At 41.5% G+C, this 22,163-nt stretch overlaps 1 protein-coding gene across 4 annotated transcripts in view; it reads right to left on the minus strand.

The window, feature by feature from the left end:
• The window catches only part of caln1 (calneuron 1), a 31,755-nt gene that overhangs the window by 8,984 nt on the left and 608 nt on the right, over nucleotides 1-22,163 (minus strand). Inside the window, exons 1-4 of one of the 4 annotated variants that reach the window (XM_062473550.1) lie at nucleotides 21,061-21,280; nucleotides 14,523-14,644; nucleotides 11,227-11,370; nucleotides 8,727-8,839 (exon numbers count right to left, since the gene is read on the minus strand). In XM_062473550.1, coding sequence (XP_062329534.1) covers nucleotides 8,727-8,839; nucleotides 11,227-11,370; nucleotides 14,523-14,637 — 372 coding nt within the window. In that variant the 5' untranslated portion in view covers nucleotides 14,638-14,644; nucleotides 21,061-21,280. Of the gene's footprint in view, nucleotides 1-8,726; nucleotides 8,840-11,226; nucleotides 11,371-14,522; nucleotides 14,645-19,306; nucleotides 19,789-20,652; nucleotides 21,021-21,060; nucleotides 21,281-22,163 lie in introns of those variants that run through there. The other 3 variants (XM_062473549.1, XM_062473547.1, XM_062473548.1) reach the window with 3 other exon arrangements.

The following is a 22,163-nucleotide window of genomic DNA, read 5'->3' on the forward strand; positions in this document are numbered from 1 at the left end:
TCAAATCTGTGTGGCTGTGCTAATGTTTATAGAATTATGTCGTTGTCACTCAAAATGTTTTAACTATTATGTTTCCCGAGCCAACCAAAGAAGGGTTCATTCAGTGCTTTTCTGCTCATAGGGTTGTAAAATGGCCGTCCAAAAGCAGTGTTGATCCCAGCCTAAACAACATCACAGCCAGGCCTGAACCAATCATTGGAGCTGAGACTGTTGACAGAGTCAGAGTTCTGTAAAAGTAATCGGACAGTGGACCCTCCAGCAGGGGACATCCAGTGGGACATCCAGTGGGACTTCCAGTGGGACATCCAGTGGCGATGTGAAGCTGATGACACACAACACGGATGCCAGCAGCACAGAGGAATCAATACTAGGCCATTAGGATCTCCACCTCAAACTACTCAGGCAACCAGGGGTGAAGTGAGGTGCCTGCCGGTAGCAGTGGCATCCAGCTAAGCTAACCATGTACCAGATGAGGACAGAGAGGAAGATGTGTGCTAATGGGCAGAACTGGACTCCTGCTCTGATTCCGCTGTTCCAGCTATTAGGAAGGACAATGTCCACTGTGCCATTGAGAGAACTGTCTATGAGTACATCAGGCTGAGCAAACACAGAGCTCAAACGATGCTCAGATTTATCTTTTCTTCCTTTATGTCTCCAATATGTAAAAGAGTCTACATTTTTACCAAACTATTAAAGACGTTTCTCCGGACAGACTCCATTTAATGCTGACCAGACAGATAACAGATATCCTGTTCTTGTTCCCATGTAGTACATCAGCACTTGTCAAAGGGCCAAAGGGTGACTGATTACAGGAACCTTACGTTCAAACTAAAATTTGGTCAAATAAAGCAGCTGAGAGAAATGTTGTTTAATGAGCAGGAAGTAGCAGGAAAGGACAAACCCAAAAGGAAAAAACTAAATTTACCATCAAGGCCCCCAAATCAGTGCCTTAAATCGGACCAGTTAGGTAGTTAATGTCAGTTAAGCAACAAGTTCCTATAAAAAACTAGACAAAAAAACAAAAACAAATACAAAGTAAATTGGGGTTTATGTGCTATGAAATTCCTGTACTAATACAGCTCCCATCAAACAGCATCAGATAAAGAGCTGAAAAGCAGTGAAGAAGCATTTTAGAAACCACAGACTACTCAACACCATTCCCTCCTGCTGCAAAAATGATTGTTGCACTGATTCACTTGCAGACAGAAATGTTTGACAAAAGGAACATGAAAACAAAGTGAATGTGAGAAACTCTGTCAGAGGCAAAGTGAATACATCAATATGTGCACACAACCCAAGTAGTATAAACCGTCTGCCAACCACTTCCTGCCATGAGAGAAGAGGACTATCCAACAACTCATTTGATCCAATGGGAAAGGACTACTTGTTGCTCGTCATCAATAGGCAATTACTGGTAGTCTGATTAATGATTAAGCAAGGAGAAAATCCTCCCATTATGTCCTCTTGGGGAGCAGGGTGTGGGGGTAGGGAGGTGAACAGTAGGGTTCCGGACCCTCATTAGAGGAACTCACTGAATCTTTACATTCTGTCTCCTATAATTAATTCCAGTCCCTAGGAAAGAGAAGTAGTAGTAGAGGTAGAAGGAGAGGGGCAGAGAGATACGGAGAAAAAGGATGAAAAGACGATAAGAGGAAGGAGAAGACAACAAAGGGACAGCATGTGGTCCCGCTGATTCCTGTGCAAAGTGTGTAGATGTAAAGTCTGTATGTATTACATGTACTACAGGTACATAACCTTCAAAGGACAAAACACGTGAGATGAAAGCAAAAACGAATGATAAGAAGCCTCTTTTCTTGCCTCTCTCTGGGTCTTGTTATTGTGGTTACACAACCACCTTCTGCTGGTTAGACCTAATGCAAAAAGACCCTTGTTAGCACTGCCACCATAGCTCACATTAAAATGTGTCTTTACTTTGTGCTAAGCATTTTTGTTTTTACATTTCCCAGGACTCCCACAGCAAACTGTCAAATTCTGAGCATGCAAGGTGTGTGTGTATGTTTGTGTGTCGGGGGTGTGTGTAAGTATGAGTGTGAAGGTTGTGTGTGTAAGTGTGAGTGTGCATGAAAGATGCAGTAATTATCTGACACTTCCCATAGTTGATACAGCATGTGGGAAAGTGCTGTGATAAAATTAAATGCTTAAAAGGTAGTCAAGGTGACTCACATGTAATTAAAGCTATGGAACACCAGGGAGAGAGTGAGGATGAGAGGGAGGGGGCACAAGTAAGAAGGAGGAAGAAAGATGGAGAGATGGAGCAAAGAGGCTAAGCTTTGAAAGAGATGTTGCCTCGCTAAATTGGATGTTGTTGAGAGATTGGAGGGAAACTGCTACAGTAAAACAGATAACAGGGTTCTTTTAGAGAAAAAGAGACAGAGAGAGAGACAGAGAAACAAACACACTCAAAGTGAGACAGAGAGAGAGACAAAGAGAGAGAGAGAGAGAGAGAGAGAGAGAGAGAGAGAGAGAGAGAGAGAGAGAGAGAGAGAGAGAGAGAGAGAGAGAGAGAGAGAGAGCGAGCCCTGAAGGTTTTCTTTGTTCTTTGTCTATGTGAGGAAACATTGCATCTCAAGCTGAGTGTCTATACAGTATGCGATAGTGGTACTTCTAAAGAATGCTGAACTTCAAGTCTACAATGAATCATGTAGTGAGAGGGTATAGATCACTATAGCAACACCTACAGTAAAAACACTGTAGGTACATAGGAAATTCTGGGTAATTAAATGGTATTAAGTGTTATAGGATGAGTGGTATGAGTTATTACAAAAGTGTAAGAAGGCACAGTATGAGGGAGGATGTAAGGGGTAAGTGGATGTTGTAAAAGGGCAGTTGAAGGTTGAATTACTGAAACAAACACCTTCCTAACCCAGCTCACGGCTCCTGCGCTGGGATGGAGCACATTAGACACACGGAGCTCTTTGTGAGTTTAAACATTTGATGGAGGGTCATTAGTACAACGGAGCGGGAGGGTTGTGCCACCTCCATTGGTATTCATGGCCACGTTTGACAGCAGCAATATTGCTATGATTCTTCTCCTTTTTTACACATCGTGGGCAGGCAGGCAGGCGGGCAGACCCCTTCTCCACATGTTTACATACTCCACAGGGGCCTTGAATCCATCAGGCACACATAAATGGCCTGTGTCATTAACTGTCGCAGTGTGTCAGCAGTGTAGTGTGGTCCCAGACGGCTGGAAGCAGAAACAAGACCAAGAGAGTGAGGGGAACGAGCGCAAGACAGAGAGAGAGAGAGGGTTGGGGGGTTCCTATCATATCCAAATGATTTTGTAAAAAGTGCAGGATCAGGGGATATTTATTCCTAAATGTTGCCCCAAATGTGCTTTAAACCCATACTTTTAAGACATTCAAGGTCTAAAGCATTGTTTCCTCAAACAACAATATAAGAAATAGGCCTATTGATGTTGAATGATTTATACATCTGTCCTTTCTGCCTCAAGAAAATATCTATATAAGACTCTTACATGCCATTCCACATGAAAACACTGGGTGAAAAAAACTATTCAACAATCAACAGTTATGCAAAAGCATGTTATTACAGTATAACCTCAGCTGACGGCTTCCGTTAAGTTCTTTAGAAAAAAGAACATAAAAGCCATCAAAATTGCTTACATCATTAGTTCCCTGCCATTTCCTGTCTGCGTGTCACTGTTACTGGTGGGAGGGAAAGCTTTAGATGATGTTCCATATGTCCTGTCATTCCACAGTCAATTAGACAGTGCATAATTAACTTGTTCAGTTAAAAGCATTTCACTGTAATTGACAAGGCAGAGAGAGAGAGAGAGAGAGAGAGAGAGAGAGAGAGAGAGAGAGAGAGAGAGAGAGAGAGAGAGAGAGAGAGAGAGAGAGAGAGAGAGAGAGAGAGAGAGAGAGAGAGAGAGAGGTTATTCTCCATTTGATGCCATCAATCAACAGCCAATACTAAATACTAGGCAATGTGATTAATGACAAAAGTCTGGCCGGCACAGATCCCTGACCTAAACACCACGAGACACATTTTGGATCAATTCTAACGCCATCTGCAAGCCAGGTCTAATCACCCGACACCAGTGCCCAACCTCACTACTGCTCTTGTGGCTGAATGGAAGCAAATCCAGCATCGATGTTCACACATCTATTGGAAAGCCTTCCCAGAAAAGTTATAGAAACCAAGTGAGAACCATCTCACTATTTATGCCCCTGATTTTGAAATCAGGAAGTTCAACAAGGAGGTGTCAGTATACAGTACTAAACGATGTCCATACACTATTGGCTATTTAATATGGTTTCACAAGACAAGTCATAATTACATGAACATTATTAGATGGCTGCAGCTTACAGTCCATAACGCTAAACAATTAAATCACCCAGTCATAACAACAGGCGCATGTTTGAGATAAAAAAAGAAAATCATATTGGACAGTATTTCAGGGTGAATGTCAATGAATACAGTGAACCCCATTTTGGTGAAAATGAAAATCTGTGAAAATGTAGAACAGATGGACTGGCATTCATTTTCTAAACAAAACTGGAATTCTACATGTTGTACACATATTAGATGTCATGCTATTTAACCAAGGCTTCAGAGTTCACACAATCCTTCCAAAGTGTGAGCGCAGGACAACTGAGGAGGCCTGACTAACAGTCTCACTTACTCTGCTCTGTCTAAGCTCTATGTGGCACATTATAATCTGTCATGCAGTACACCCAGCTGTCAATTACCTACAAAAGGAAGTTTACGTGAGACACAGGCTTGCCAACATCACATTAGTCCTTTTCAAAGGAAGAAATCTGAAATAGTCCTTTCCACTTCTTGTTGTGTGATTTGAATGTGAAGGAGACGCCACAAAGACAGGCATCTTGCACTTTGTTTTGCAGGTGATAGGCTAGGAGCCCCAAAAAAGTATAGACAGAGAGAAAAACATATTTATAAATACGAACAAGGTCATTTGGCTGAAAGTCCACCTGCTTGACACTTTTTAGGAACTATTTAGTAAAAAAAACAAAAAACATCCATGGTTTTGTTGAAATTGTATAACAAGTAAACAGCAAATTGATGGCATTCCCTTCACGACCTCTGGAAGCTGTCTGAAGCTAGGGTTTGTTAATATTCTAAGCATACTGTTTATATTTGTGTGAAAGAACAACATGTTAAATGTTTAATGAGAATCAAATGAGTCTAGATGCATCAGTTCAGCTCAGCTCCCGTCAAAGCCCCGGCTCTGACTTCCTCAATCAAACATTGCTCCACATGTTATTCCCTCTCTCATTTCCTAGCTCTACATATCAGAAAAAAACGTATCGAGTAACATACAAATGCCCCAGGTTACAAACTGAATTTGATTGCTTAAATATTTCTTAACACTCAGCAAAACTTGTCAGAAGCGTGTTTATTAAGAAACATGGGAAGATAGGTACAAAATACAGGCATGTGATAGGTGATTTATTATTTTATACGGAAAAGCAGAAGTGTTGGGATTAAAATAATGTGTGTACAGGCAAGAGGTTTGCTTTGGGGTCATTGGGGCTACCTCTGCATGAGACTTTGGCAGGATGTGAGCCAAAGAGAAAATCATTATGTGAGTCTGAGAACCTCATCAATAAGTCTAGATAAAGAATAATAAAGGATAATGATGGTTGTAATTACTGTACTATAGATTGGTAAAATGATGTCTCCACATTATCATATCTACACTCTAGGAAGTTGGTGCTAGGTAAGCAAAACCGTAGATGACTAAAACGTCCCGTGCTACACTTTGAAACACGTTCATCAACATTGCAAATTAATTCTTGTAGCCACTGTTACATAGTGAGATGTTTGACTCTGAGACACGAGAAGCCTTAGAGTTGGACTGTTTCTTGCCTGTCATATTCTTGGTCAGAAACACTGAGATGTGGATCACAACAACCAATTTTATTTATTTATTCAGCAGACATTTTAAAGAAGTTTTTAAGGCAGGAATTTGAACCGACAGTGACCCCTCTTGACCTAAAGTCAAATGTTCTTCGATCCCTGAGCTATACCCACCCCCAACTCTTAATGTACATTTGTATATCATTTAGATTCTAATTCTTCATTATTTGAAGACACAGTATCCGTGCATCACTGCTCATGCAGAGAGTCTGCTTTCATACCCAGGGACAAATTAGTAAAAGGGACATGGAATTTGAACAAAAAAAGGCTTCATCCTTTCAACATTCTACACCATAAGAGCAAGCTTTGTAAACTATGGAGGGGAAAAGAGAGCTAGACTATCCTTTATTTATGTATTGTGACATAATGAACAACAAAACCCCTTAAAGGAACAATAACAAAGGGACAGCAGGAGTTCCCTTTGGCGCTTCCCTAACTAATCATTGATCTCTGTGCTAGTCAGAGGAGAAAACAGAAGGAGAGAAGGAGAAATCCTACAACGTGATATCAGTGACACATGGAAATTTAGAGCTTCAATCGAAAAACCTTGTGTGTTTGCAAGGAGAATTACAAGTGAAAATGAATGTGAAATGCGTTCATTGACAAATAACATGCTTGTGTCTATCCAGAAGAGGTAATTAGGAACATTATCAACCTTCAAAAATAAATACTGTAGATAGCTGAGTGTGTGGCAGAAAGGGAGTAAGTCAGGGTTTGAAAGTCATTTTATGCTAGTTAGGGGAACATGGTCCTCTATGGTCGATGCTCCATGAGAAGAGTGGTACCACAACTCCTTCTGAGGCTATAGCCAGGCCTCGGAAGTCCTCTCAAGTGTAATTAATAAGCTAGCGAAGGGCTGCCTGACAGTGCCTCAAGCATGCTTGTGCCTCCAGCCTGGCGGCGTAAGAGAAACCTGTGCTCAGGGACACAGCCCTGAGACTGATCCTGACACAAAGTGCAAAGGAGAATAAATACTGAATGGCAGAATCCTCTGAACCCCAGCCAGCCCGCATTTAGACCCAGAGTTATGAACTGCAACCAAATGTATTGACAGCGCAAGGAAGGTTTAGAAGGTAAACTATCCTGCATGGCTAATACTTTCAGTGTCATACTGCTGTTGTTCTGTGCCTGTTGTGATTCATGTTTTATGGAACAGGTTGGCTATTTAAATGTATAAAATGTCGTCCTGGCTGCAAGTGATTTATCAGTCATAAAGCTCTGAGAGTATCGCAGTCGTCTTGTAGGGCCTCAAGCACTTTGTTTCTTGATGTCTCAGGTGTCTTTCATTTAGGTGAATTGTTAGGTAAAGTCTTGACACAAGTGACAACAAATGTATCACAACAACCGACCTGCCACGTAGATACATTTTCTCATAGTTATACTTAGGATAAATACTACAGGAAATGTTGGTGTAGTCTTTTTTCCAACTTATTTAAAATAATATAATAAATAATTTCAAATAATTTCTATTTTTACAGTACTTCAGTGACATCTCTGCATCCAGTAAAAAAGATGCTACCTAACTCATCTATGTAAATGGCAGCACAGATCTCTTAACTCATTGGAATAAACTACACATCTAGGCTTTCTGACTCAGAAACAAACTACTTCCACCTCATGCTTTAGAAAGTCAAAAGTACATAAAGAAATCATAGAACAGACTAACTCTGACTACAAAAAAGGCGTGGGGAGCGCCATTTTTAAAGGCCCCTATTTAATTCGCCCACTGGTGACGAGACTCCTAAAAGGGTTGAAACCCCACAGACAAAATTTCACCTTCAGTGCCAATTGCCTTTGACAGGAGTACATCAAACAAGAAAAGGGTGGTAAAGCAATTGAGTCGCACAAACTGGTGAGTCACACATTGCTGCACCTAAAAAGAAAACCAAGCTTCCCTGTGAGCTACAAATCACCCATGTCAATTTCAGGGTGATAATCAAAATGAAATAACTGTGATATATATTTGCTGGTACAAAGCAGAGAGAGATATGGATCATAAATAATATTAAGTTAGCTTGTCACATTTTCTCTAAGTGCCTATGGGTATTCATTTATTCCGAGATGATGAATGTGCAGCGCAATTCCTCCTGTGACATTATTCCTAAAATATAGCAGATGATTCCCCCCCCTCGCTTTAACCAGACGGAAGAATTTCCAGACAACCACCTGCTCTGCATCCGCTCTCCACGGTGAGCCAAGGTTCTGCTGCCTGACATGAGTGAAACGGAAGTGGCACTGAGTTCACTGAGTGTGAACACATATCATCAGAGAGCATGTCCTCACTGTAAACCAACAGCTCCTTCTCCCCAGTGAGAGTGCCCAGGTCACAGTGCTGATGGCATTAAAGAGCCGCGTCTCCTTGCCAAGTGTCCTCGTCAGCGCCAAACGTAACTCTGTCTTTCTTTCTTACACTCACTCGTTCAGTGTCATTCTCTTTTCCACACTCTCCCTCTAGATGTCTAACTCGTCTTCACACACTCTCCCTCTTTCTCTTTCTCACTCACGCCACGCTCACTGTCATATTTCCCTCCTCACTGGTTTCTGTGACATCTCAGACATTCTCCATTTCTAGACCTTTCTGTACAGTATCTGCCTGGGAATGTCTCAGGGAATCTACATTTGGTCAATTATGCAACTTTATACTGGTGATGCATCGGCACACCAATAACATCAAACAAGAACACACTCACACAGTTTTCCCTAGTCTTGGCTGCTTGCTCCATTCAATTAATATTCAGTTTCATAGATTAAACCCTACAACGTGGTCGACCAAATTGGGCCATATGTAAATGCCTTACCTGCCAGAATATGCTGTCTATTGTACTTCCCAGGAAGCCTTCCCTTGTTTCAGATGAAAGGAGTTTGGGTCCAAGGATTGTCATGAACTCATCGAAATCCACCTGTCCATCACCTGGAACCAGATGAAGATACGGTAACCATCTGATGACATGGTATATAAGACAATCAGAAGAGCTAAGATTACAAAAGGAATAGTTCTTAAGCAGACTATCCTAAATGGTAATGTCAATGAAGAACAAAATAATAATGAATGGTACAGTGTCTGTATGTCAAATCAACTGAAATGAAGCAAATCTTTGGCACAGCAACCATATGAAGGTTGCCGGTTCGATTCACGGCCGTGCCGAATGACGTTGTGTCCTTGGCAAGGCAAGGCACGTCACCCTACTTGCTTCGGGGGGAATGTCCCTGTACTTACTGTAAGTTGCTCAGGATAAGAGTGTCTGCTAAATGACTAAGTGTAAATGTAATGTCAGAGCTTTCATAAAGCATTTTGGGTGCATGGTTGAAATGAGTCCCAACACTGTAGTCATGCAGCTGACCAACCTGCAGAGCGCCAAAGTCTCTGTAGAAACCCCCGTGGACAGAAGGGCCTCAGACAATATAATCCTTCATCTCCATCTCCGCATACTCTAAAACCCCTTTTTCCACTAGGTCCTCTTTCTTCCTTCGTTTCTCTTTAATTTTCCCCCTTCATTTCTGCCTATCGTTCAACCACCTCTCCTTCTATCCTTGCGTGACCTTGTCAACACAGTGCTGCCCATGCAGGGTGGCGCAACCTGCCCTGCCTTAGCTCCTCTCCCTCCCGCTGGCGGGGTTGTCCCTGGGGGAGATGGCGCTGTCAGGTTTGATGGCATTGATTGTCCCTGTGCCCATGTGGGAGTTCATATGCATGCAGGGACGTGACCCCCTTCTCTGGGGACACCGTGAGCTGTCATGCAGGATGGATGGAGGAATGGAGGGAAGGATGGGGACTGACAGGGTGAGGAGGTCAAGGTGCTAGAAAAAAGGGTGTAGGAAGGGGGAGTCAGCATTTTTTAGGAACTTGTAACCACGGTTACCATCGCTTACATAAAAAAACGAATACATATAATATTCTCATATAAACTGCATATATACACTTTGCGCCCAAATGGACTTTAGCTCTATCAAAATTTACTTTATCCTAGTTCCACTCCCTGTGTAAATAAAGGAGTAAAGAAATTGAGCTGTTGCAGTAGCGTGATCTTACAACAATAACAAACTTGCAGGCATTCCATGAAGGAGATCCTACGCTACAGTAGATAAACATCAAGATGGATTGGTTTGCCTGGCAAAGCAAACCAGATGGCCCCATCCGTATCAGATAGGAATCATCTGGACGTTGCAATGTCTGTGTGAAATCAATGCATGCACACGTGCGACATGTCTCCAATTCACACAGCTGCTCGCTTGGCGAAGACACAGTCAGAGTGCTCCTGTGCTGTTCCTCCAGCGAGGCTTCTGGTCTTTGATGTTTTTAGTCCTTTTGATCACCAGAGTAATTTGTGTGGCGTCTATGCACGTAAAAATGAAACACCAATTACATTAATTGTGTTATGAAAACATCTCCGCTCCTGTCCTTTCTCCGTTCGAGCAGTGTGGGATCAATCAATACTTTCTAACGTTCCTCAGATGAGGAATGCTCCTCCTCCCTCGATCAATTCAACAGCAGGCTAAACGTTCCGGAAACTGATTCTCCTTCAAACTTTTTTATTAGAACTATAACTTTGTGACTTGAAGTCACAGATTTTATACAAAGTTTTAATACTATGTTCCTGAGGTCAGAGGTTGTGTATGGGTTGGAGATGGTTGTGGAGGTAGCAGATTTCAACTGCTCTCTGGCAAGGCACAACAAGGAAAAGGGTTGGAATCAAAGCCGCTACTATGCAACCTCAAAATGATGAATTTCACTTTAGAAACACGGAAATAGTTTCACATTACCTGAACCCTAACTGTCTTAACGTTATGATGTAAAAGGAACTTGGGACTGCAGCAAACATGGATCTGCTCTTAGGCAGACATATGAGTCTAGACAAGTGAGTTTAGATGTGTGAGTCATGTGGTGCTTTATGCTCTGGGGCTTGATGTATGTTTGCAAAGCAAAATCATCCATGCTTATCCAAGCTAAGGTGTTCAGTGAAAATCATGATCATGCAAAAGTAATGTTCACGGGTGCATCCAATTGCTTGTAAGAAAAGAAGACACCAGCATTCTACACATTATGTCCTGTACATTTAAAAGGACAAGTCAAGTGTGTCTCATTGGTTATGTATGTGATGACAGTATAGTGTAGTGTAACTGTGTTTGAAGACTGAGTGTACCAACAGAGGAAGATAATTCATGTACAAGACTGCACACGGTGTGTGTGTGTTTTGGCACTTGCCTGTGTGTCTACGTGTGCATCAGTGTGTTTGCGCGCATGTGTGTGTCCAGCATCTGTGTGTGTTAGTGTGTGTGTACAGTATGCTCATGACTCACCATCCATGTCTAGTCTCTGCATGATGATGGCCAACTCCACTTCACTGGGCATGTACCCCAGAGAACGCATGGCCATGCCCAGCTCCTGCTTGGAGATGAACCCGTTGCCATCGCGATCCAGCACCCTGAACGCTTCCCGGATTTCTGCCAAAACAAACAGACGCACACTCAACTCGTCGTCGGCAATCTCCTTTCTCTTATTCACTCTCTCTCTCTGTTTCTCTCTCTCACCCACATACACACACACAATTCCTGGTCATCCAAACTGTCTGTTCATCCATCCCCTTCCTTGTCTATTCTCCTTCCTTGAACTGTATCTGTCCAGTATGTTTCAAACTGTTTCTTGCTACCATATGTGATTATCTCTCCATTCAATTTACAATTTGATTCTCTCAACACTCTCTCTCTCTCTGTCCTGCCGCTCCCTTCGTCTTTGATCTTGTCTTCTTCATATGATCGGTTGCACTCCACCGCCTCCAGTTAACAACATCAATTTCTCCTTTTTTTCTCCACCTGCTGTCATCGTTTTCTCGCCCTACTGCAGACATTAGCCTGGCCTATTCCTCCTTCTTCTCCTTTCCCCTAAACAGACAGAGGAAGAAAGGGAAGTTGAAAGACAAGTGAAGAAGCCTTAGAAGAGTTTGTCTCCCATGCACTGTAGGTATTACCATGTACTATGTCGCATTACCAGTAGGCAGTATTCAATAACAGCTACCAAAACAGGAAACACAGCTCTATGGTAATGGATAAGCTTCCTGGTTGTTGATATGTTTTGTAGGACACCACTGACTGACTCCACTGATTGTTCAGACAGATTTTTCAGACAAGTTTTCCATGTCGAAAAGTCAGCAAATCTGTCGAAAAGTCAGCAAATCTTTCTGGACTTGCAAAGAATACTATGATTGCATGGTATTCTTGAGCACACCGCTGAGCTCTGAATAATAGGAAGCAGTGGACTGGCATACAGGAACATGCAGCTTTAGCTGGCATCCTGGTGAATTCAGCCATCTTTAACTATAATAGAAACAAGACATTCATCGTGACAATGATGTTGGGAGGTAAATATTTGCCAGGATGCTGATGTATTTACACAAATGTTTTCTGGAGTCAATGCCACACAGATTCAAAGCACATTTCTACGTAGATCTGAGTGTATCAAAGTTTCCTAGTTAACTTTGCTACAGTGCAAACTCATTAAGAAAACATGGTCTTTCCACCAGTAATTGTAGACCAGGGTCATCCAGGTGTTTGAGGAGAAGTCATGCTTGACCAGATCTTTGTGGTCTTGCTGTGGAGAATGTCACTCGTCCTCTGATGTGCTCTTCATTGGTGAAGAGCAATTCTGTGCACTAGGCAACAGTACAAGAACACTGAGATGTTACACTTCTCTGTATTTCTCCATGGTCTCTGACCGTAGTCTGATTGCATCGCCTCACATTTTGGAATGTATAAAGATCCAGATATGACTGGAATTCACCCTTCAAACAGTCAAGACACAGTTCTTTATCAGTCCATGCGTTCCAAAACATCTGGTCCCCGAGCAAACAGCGTCCGCCATTATCATTCATAACACGGTACACAAGCTTGTTCCAGGGATGCTCATTTGTCAGTGTGTGTGCACTCATACAAACACACATGCATGCATCCAACACAGACACACACCCTCACGCACACACACACACACACAAACATGTACTCCCACAAACACAAACACAATGAACAAACAGAAACACAGCCTCATAAAAGCTGTATGGATTTATTTTCATACACTGAAATGAGCGTTTCATGAATAAATCCATCAGGAGAAAGCATGAGTGATTCAGGCCTTTGTAGAGTAGTTCCCCATGTCTGGGACTTGTTTGATAGACATTCTGGACACATTTTCATATTCATATGGTTCCTGATATTTCACACATAAATTACTGTGTCCTCAAGGCTTTAGTTATTTTTTCCAATCACACGGCCAAAGCAGTGACTCAAGGTTTAGCTTTCTGTATTCAATTCAATGAGAGCATACCATGAGAAAAAGCTGAACTATGATTTAATACTTGACCTAAGGCTAAAATCCAGTCCATTCTTTGAAATATTATCTAAATTTAAATCTTCAAAACTATTATTCAGTCATGGATCTCATGGGGTTTTTTTTCCCATGAACCTGCCGTGACATACATTACAAGCTTTCCTTGGTTTATGTGTGTGTGCTGTGTGGTTTTGTGTATGCCTTTGTGTGTGTGTGTGTGTGTGTGCATGCATGCGTGTGTCATGCAATCACCTCGCACTTCCTGCCTGACCTTTCAGACCCAGCAGCACAGATTGGTCTCAGCGGAGGCATGGCTGGCACAAACGGAGCTGCCCCCTCCGCAACCATACGCACATGCAGCACTGAGACACCAGATCTCTTTCAAGTACTGCATTTTTGCCTCAGCATACAGCTACTTTACCCCTTAGTCTGATTTCGCTGATGTACTGTACTGACTGCATTTGTACAGTATACATTTGTATAGTATTGGTACTTCCATTTATCATTACTTGTGAGACTTAGTCCGTTATTGTTAAAGATTCATTGTGATGTTTGTAATAAAGCCTGTCTTTCCAAGCCACATTTGGTTTTCCCAATGTGAGGTACTGCATTACGTTTCACTTTGGAAACAACTGCCTTGTAATCAAATGAGAAATTCATCGGTACGACTCAGCATTTTGAACCTCTTCAACTATTATGGTGCTCTCTCCAGCCAGGTCCTTGGCTATACCATAATGTGGCATTATTAGATTAATATGTGGGAGCCTTAAGATCGTTTAGCTGGTTCCATGTCAATGGTGTTTGGTGTACGGCAGACAGTATTGTCCATAAGCAAGGGTGATAACTTACAGACTAGTATCTGAATGCAGCTGAAGAGATAACAGAACCATTCGAGTTCATGAAGCACCCTCTTGCCTCACAACAGCCCTGGTTTCTCCTTGGTGATGCTTCACCAAGTTTCCGGTTTACTCCAGTATGCCTTCTTTAATTTGTAAGGTGAGCATTGTTCTTATAGGAGGAGTTGCCGCCACCACAAGGCATTAGTGATTCATATTTCTACTAGGAGTGCAATCTACAGTATATCCACAGTTTTGCTAAAGGCAAGAAACCCCGGCCTTCCTACTGGAATGCTCTTCTCACCCAGCACCACTGGAACCCATCCTGTATCTTGTTTGTCCTTTAAGCTGCTATCACAACTACCCTACCAACCTAAACATAAAACACACTTTAAATGACCAGTAAACCTTATCTGTAATCCAAGCCTGATGTGCCTCACCGTCTAGCTCCTCCACAGAGATGCTGGCCAGCTGGTCACTGTCTGTGTTGGAGATGGAACGACTTAGGTAGTTCCCCTTGTACAGCAGACCAGCCGTCACATGGTGGAACGGCATCTTCTCCCTGAGAAAAAGACAGAAAGAAGGTGAGATAAAAGGTAATTGAAAAAATTAACATGAAGGCAGAGATGCTTGTACAAAGATTTGAACAACATCGTAAAGAGGGAAAGGATACAGACACACATGTTTTATCCAAAGCTGTTTGAATTCAGCTTCTGACTGGCACAGTGCCCTAACACAGGCAGCAACCCAAATAGTGATGATCCTCAATTGTTAGCCAAGATCCCATGTGGTGCACTATCTAAGGGAGACGGAACATTTGCACTGTCAGTTCACCCGAGTCCCTATAATTAGGGCAGGGCAGGGGGCGTGAAGGATTACCTCACGGCCTCCATCACACAGACTGAGAGCGGAGCTGAAAGCCAGAGACACTCAAATAGTACCAACAATTGACTAATCTGGAATAGTGAGTTATACAGATGGTGTATGCTGCTCTTGAATGATCACCTAGAAAAATATGGACAATGTTAAAAGCATCAGGAAAATAATTCCCGTGACATGACTTCCGTTTAGGGAGATGCATAAAGTAAATACACAAAACATGAATAGTCCCACTTGGCAACCAAGAGTTCTCCTCTGTCAAACTATATTTAATAAACAAAAAATATAGTTTATTTTCACAGAGCGCAAGAGTAACAAGATCTATAAATGAAAGAAAAACTCATTCCCTAAACTGGAATGTCATCCTGTGAGACCGGTATACCATGGGGTGTGTGTGGCATTTCATTATTTAGTCAATGATTTTCTCTAAAATATTACAACACGGAAACTAGGAGATTTGCGGCAATGCTTTTTCAAATTATATGTTGTTGTGATGAGAGCTGAAAGTTCTCATTGACACAGCACAAGAAAAAGGTTGTCTGTCCAGAAAATCTTAGAATACCTCCCTGTTTCCAGAATTATTAGAACATTAGATATTGATGGCATGAAGAAAACGTTTTATGGATAGTCACCAACATAAAATCTTACGCATAACACGCTCCTACGCTAATCCTAAACTCTATGCAGCCCAAGAGAGCCTAGCTAAACACAAAATGAATGTTGCCAAATTAAACTTAACTGCCATTGTAAATGTGCCATCCGTTTTGGGGAAACAATATTCTGAATGAGATCAGAATGATGAATGAATCACGTTCAGGACGTAACACAATGTGAAAGAACTAACAGCTGCTCTTGACACTTTGAATTTTAAATAAAGTATCTATGGAGTGATTAATCAAATTTACTGAGGCGGTAAAGTTTTATGTACTGCCAATTTAAATGGTCTCACAGTCACAGGTAGGTGAAGTAAAACATTATAATGACAGGTCTACAAAACGGACCCAGCAGCATTCGGTTTGATTTCATCCCATTGAATGTTCGTTACCAGTAATTTTAGCTGGCTTTGAGATCCTATAAAACTTCCTGAGTTGACATCAAGCCTGGCAAACAAGTCAAAGCTCACATCCATTTAGTTCAGTCTTTCAGATATTTTCTTTCTTGTTTGATTAAACTTTCCAGCCTCATTTGTTATAGCTGTATTTTTATAAGCTTGCAAATTGTTACGTTACGATTAATTCTTTTTCAGACATCTATTATTTAGACGTTTCTCAGTTGTAATTTCTAATAGTACAACCATCTGTCTTGACTAGTCTCTTAAGAACATTGTTGTACTGCAGCTCATCACATCTTGTGCCAAACACTCACAGTAGGGGGATCACCACTGAGCATTTTAGATAGATAAAAGACAGATTTTAGACAGATAAAACTCAACATAAGAGGATTGATTGACTATTAACACTATAGCTGTGCCAGTCCACTACCCTATCATACTCCACGGATGTGATTTTTCATCTTGATCTTTGTAGGAAACAACAACAAACTAAATCTTCTGTATTCACCTGGTTTTCCGGAACTACAATGAAGATGAGAGAGAACTTTGCCTGGAGGACTGGATCTAACACAAAGAATGAAGGTCTAGCTCTTAGGATTACAGTCACGTTTCTAACACCTCTAGCCCTGCTCTGAAGTAACACGATTATCTAACCGAAAACTCTGTCAACCACTGATTGAATACAGAGTAGGCATGATACTGTAGGATGAAGACACCCACTAAAGGAGGAGGAACATACTGCTAAGTAAGAAGTGGAATGTGAGAGCCCAGAGAAGCAACATGCTGTCGAATACGACAGGTCTGACCGTGTACTGACTGCTATGCTAAACACTGCCTTGGTGTGTTGGACACTGCCTTGGTGTGCTCAGTTGGAGACAAAAACGTATCGACGCCGACTGGGGTGCTCAAGTCAAAACATAATCTCATCAAGGACAGGGAAGAAATCCATGTCAGGCTAATGGTTTGTTGTGGTTTTTGTGTCACTTGTGTGTAAATATGTTAAGAACATGTTTATAAAACAGATTCTTTTTCCTCTCTTTTGGAATGTATTTTTGATCATAATTCCCAATATCAGTAAATTAAACAACTGATAATTAAAATAAGTTGATTTGAAATACAGTTCAAATGCATTACTCATGATTCTCTTCACTTATGTAGTGAGCCAGTTGTACAGAATATCGCACGTTAAGTCCAGATTTGACCAGGGAACACAGGTGGGACTGAAATTGGGACGTGAATGCAGCTGCAGCCCAGTGACTTTCCACTGATCTTCCATGGGTATCACCACAAAATCGAAACAGCTGCCTCCTGGTTGCACGCTGAACATCTTAAACACTGTGCTGCATTCACAGTAGCGGCTTGTCAATGCATCCGATTTCACTGGTAATGTTTTCACCTTAACCAATTCGTGCTACTCTCTCTCGCAGGGCAAACTAATTAGCTGAATCAGATAGCAAGGTGGCTGAACGCACAGCAACGTTCAAGCAACTGTGGCCCAGGGTTGTAAACACCTACAGTCTGCAAGAGAAAGATAATTGTATAGTTTTTTCCTTCAATTGTATTGTCAATTGATTTCAGCCTTATATTCATCACTCCTCTAATGATTGTAATGGCCAGTGCACACATACCAAAGACCAGGGCGGATATTCTCACTCAGATTTACAGGCTGATAAAACAAGATGTGGATTATAGAGGTATAATAATTGGACCAAGCATCAATATTTAAGAGGGTGCTGCTACAGTATTCACCACTTGCATCTCTAAATCGTTAAAATTGCAAGAGCATTCTTTATGGCCACTCTTTTATTTACAGAAATCCTGTAATTATTCAACACCTTAAAGTTGCATTATTAATTTTTAAGAAGGTCATCTAATGGACCTTTAACCACTGACACTGGCAGACAGCTGGTACTCTTTGTGCTAATATATTATAGTGCAAAACCTGTCACCAGTTGTCATCTGTTTGATTAAAGTAAAATTGAGATGGAACTCTTTAAAACTATAAAAGTACTTCTTGGACCTAACAGTAGATACAAAAACACACACAAATGAACTGAACCTCTTAGTGAGAGGACACCATCCTAGCATTGACATGTTTTGCTGTTTATATCTCAGTTAACTGTTGTTAAATCTTATTGTGAGTTAAGTCACAGTAAGTGTAGCTGCAGTTTGTGTTGGTGTCTATACCCAGTCAACATATTGACATTAGACAGCCTGACCTTAGTGAGTGAGAAAGGGATACATGACTAATCAGTATGTTGCTGCCAACCAAATTTCATTTTCCAAAGTACAGTACAAGCATATGAGAGGGATTTGACCCCTGTTATTGGGGAATTAGATGTGAGAATGGCATGAGTAATCAACCTGCTGCACTGTTAAAAAAGACCCGCCCTGTATCCTAAAGAAAGATGTGACTAATCAACTTGCCACATCACTGAAGACCACAGCGTCATGTGCTGGCTTTCTGGGTGGCGGGGAGACCAGATGGCTATTTGTCAGTCAAATCTTGCCACTCAACTCAGCCCCTGGATGTGCATAGATACAGAACATTATGCACACACCCACTGAACACTTACTCAAAGAAAGAAAGCAATCTTATGAAGTGCTTGTAGTCACTCTTGTGCGCGTCCATCGTACAAAAACTGTGGCTGTAGTAATTATTCAAATCACTTTAGTGATGACATACAGACCTAACATACTGAGTACATTTGACATCGATGTATTAGTTACAGCATCATTACACCATGTATTCAGTCACTATACAGTATTGAAATACATACCCAGTCAGACAACAAACAAATGATCCTTGATCATTAAAAGCTATAGAGACTTGGAAGTGAAATATGAATTTTTGTGATACTTAAGATGGTGCACTCTTATGTTCCTTCCTATCAAATTTCACCAACACAACAGATTTCTTCAGCAGACATTCAAAACTAATATCTAAAACTAGATTCACAATCAAGGACACTCAATCGTCGGGCAACAACCATGGAAAACACATATTAAACACGTGTCCAATGGCAACTCTTGAAACAGGCTGGCCACGTTTTTCATAAAGACATCAAGTGAAGTCAGTCCCATACATTATGAAACCAATGTCACAGACTGAGTGAGGGTAGTGGAGGCACTGTACTACAAGTGAATATGAAACGGGATTGCAACATGGCAGGGAGACAAACAGCAATGAGAGGAATAAACATCCACCAGCCCTCCAAGCAGGCACACGTTCATGTACGAGTAAACAATCTGGATCCCCACCAACAGTCTCTCCCACTGTATGCTGTTGCTTACCCATACTGATTGTGCTCTGTGGGATACTGCAGCACCACTGGCTCCATGGGACACTCCATCACCTCCCTCAGGCAGGGGGTGCCCGGCAAGTCTCCATTTACCTCTGTCCTAGTCCCTCTCCCTGCCTCAGCCCTTGCCCCTCTCCCTGCCTCGCCCCCTCCGGTCAGAAGATCCGGTTCTGTGACCTCCTCCTCCATCAGACGCCTCCTAAACACAGCAGCAGAAGGGTGCCTGTCCCCAGATGCCTGAGCCTGACTGCCTCCCAAATTTGAGTTTCTTCCAAAGCAGCAGCATCGGTGCTCGGAAATCCGTTGTAAATATTTGAGTGGTGAGAGGAGCAGGTAGTGGTTCTCACTCTCTCTCCCTCTGTCCAAGACTCTCTCTCCCTCTTTTGCTCACTCACTCACCACAGTACAAACATTCCTCCACATGGGGACACAGGTTCGGAAGACTCATTAGCGAACCTCAATGACTGCCTCTGCGGCTGCGCCAACACACCCCAAAGCGCGCACAGCCCAAAGCGATAGGTTCTGAGTTGCGGTATAGGTGCAGCAACAATAAGTCACAGAGAGCTGTTGAGGAGCGACATGTAGAGAAGTGCAACCAAACACAACACGTAATTAAAGCCTATGTGATTACTTTCTGCGAAAAAAAGCAAGCGTCACCGTGCGGCATTGCAGCGCGGGAGGGACACTCGAGGAGGCAAGGTGCCTTAATGAAATGTGTAAAAGCAGTCCTTCACACCTCCAGTACATCACAGCTCTCCAAAACCACTTCCTGTAAATTGTTAGCACAATCGTCAGTATGATAGAGCTGTGGTACTCAAAACATTTTGACCTATAATTATCAGTCACCATCAATCAATGCATAATTTCAATTTCATAAATTTTTTCGAGGATCTATTCCTGTTAAAACTCAGATGTGCACAATCTTTCCTTGGGGGTGAAATAATTCAAGAGGCTATCGTTCTAGTCATTACACAAATATTTTCTGAGTTTTTTTCTCCTTCAAATCCACCTTTTAAGTCTATTTTGTAAATTAGACATACGATCACAGTGTTCGCATAAAACAGTTTCGTTTTAATATTGTCTGTTTTCAGACTAAAATAGCGTTCTTCGGTACAATATCCAAACAAAATTTATAACAAGTAAAGACAACATTCAGGTGTCAATTACATTAAATTAGACAAAGCTTCAAAAGAAGAATGTAGGCTAGCATATCTGAAAAACAACAGGTGCAAGGACAACCACCTGTTCCAGAGCCAGGCAATGAAAATGTGCAATAATTTGATGTGAAACATTTTCATATATGAAAATGTAATTTGCAAGATTGTATCTCAGACTTACCTATTAGGGTTTGTCTTTTAAAGTAAAGTAATTTATCAAATCCTTTGTCAACACCCAAGGTCGCGCAATAAGATCCAGTTTAAACTTGTTTCACAAAATCTTCTCAGACAACCATGCCATAGAGTGAAAAAAATGTATTTGAATAATATGCTTCCTTCCAACTGTGACAATTTTTCCACCACAGAGAGGTGGAAAGGTTCTGTTGGATGGTCCTCTTTCTAATAGTCCATGCTTATTGGGATCATTCAATGCCCCACATCTAATGGATAGGCTAAAATCGAACTGTTGCACTTTTCGCCCAACTCCTGTCAATTTTAAAAGCCCTATGGTTTCACATTTCTATTTGCTATGGTAAAATATGTCCATAGAATGATTCGAAAGCTAAGTAAGCAAGCCCAAGTAATTTACCTCAAATTACTGTCCTTGGTTGGCAGATTTATTGACGCCAAATGCCTGGAAGGATTGATGAGACAACCTAACGACAGAGGCTTCTAAAATTAATCAATTCAGTAGGCTACGCATTCGAGATCAGTAATTGTTGTTTACTCGAATTTCCATTTTGTGTCAATTCCTTTGAAAAAAAACACGCATCCACTAAACACCACACGGACGCATCCTTTAGATAGTTCATATTTCCTGAAATTCCTTCCCACGACAGGCTATTAACCCATGCGCGGTTGAGGAAGACACAAGACTGCCCAGGCAATTCATACTATACAGGAAAAGCTTACCATTTGCTACGTCTGCGCTCCTCATTGACAAGCGACAGGATCTTATATTCCAAGGTGACGAGACCCACATTTCATTGTATGTTGTGACACTCATATACAGAGCAAACAGTATCAGAACTACAATATGTAATTTGTACTTATGGATAAGATATTAACTAGCCGCAATACACATCAATGGAGAGAAAGAAAGACAAAAAGGGAAACGAGTTGATTCTGAAGAATGTATAAATGGATTGAGATTGGGGTGGATTAACAGGAAAGGGAAAGATGAAGGATAACTATGTATAACCACGAACAAGCCTAACTATGACTGGCTTCAGAGCTTTATTGTTTAAATTATAGGAATTTAGAGTCATTGATTTAAAGTAAGAGAGTAATGGATGGATAAGTGGATAGATGAAGAGATATGGGAAAGAAGGCAAGTAGAGAATAGTATGTACTGTAGACATTGGAAGCCACAGAAAGCACTCAGAAGTCCTGCCATGTGATGTCCAAGAGTCAGAACAGGTCAGATATTTACGCTAGACAGCTTTAGTAATGATAAATATGAATACCTATAAGTATTCATTGTTGACATGAATATGTAGGGTTAAAGCACAAGAATAAATGGACAGATAAAAAGTACCATGGATAATTTGTTCCAGAAATATCCACAATTAGGATGGTAATTATCCCAGCTGTAACGACAACCCCATACCTTTACCATTAATGAGTAAAACAATTATCTGAAGGAAGTAAAGACAACAAATTACAGTAAGAATTTGGCAACAAACAGAACAT

This window comes from Osmerus eperlanus, chromosome 11, assembly GCF_963692335.1.
Source record: "Osmerus eperlanus chromosome 11, fOsmEpe2.1, whole genome shotgun sequence".
NCBI classification, from domain to species: domain Eukaryota; kingdom Metazoa; phylum Chordata; class Actinopteri; order Osmeriformes; family Osmeridae; genus Osmerus; species Osmerus eperlanus.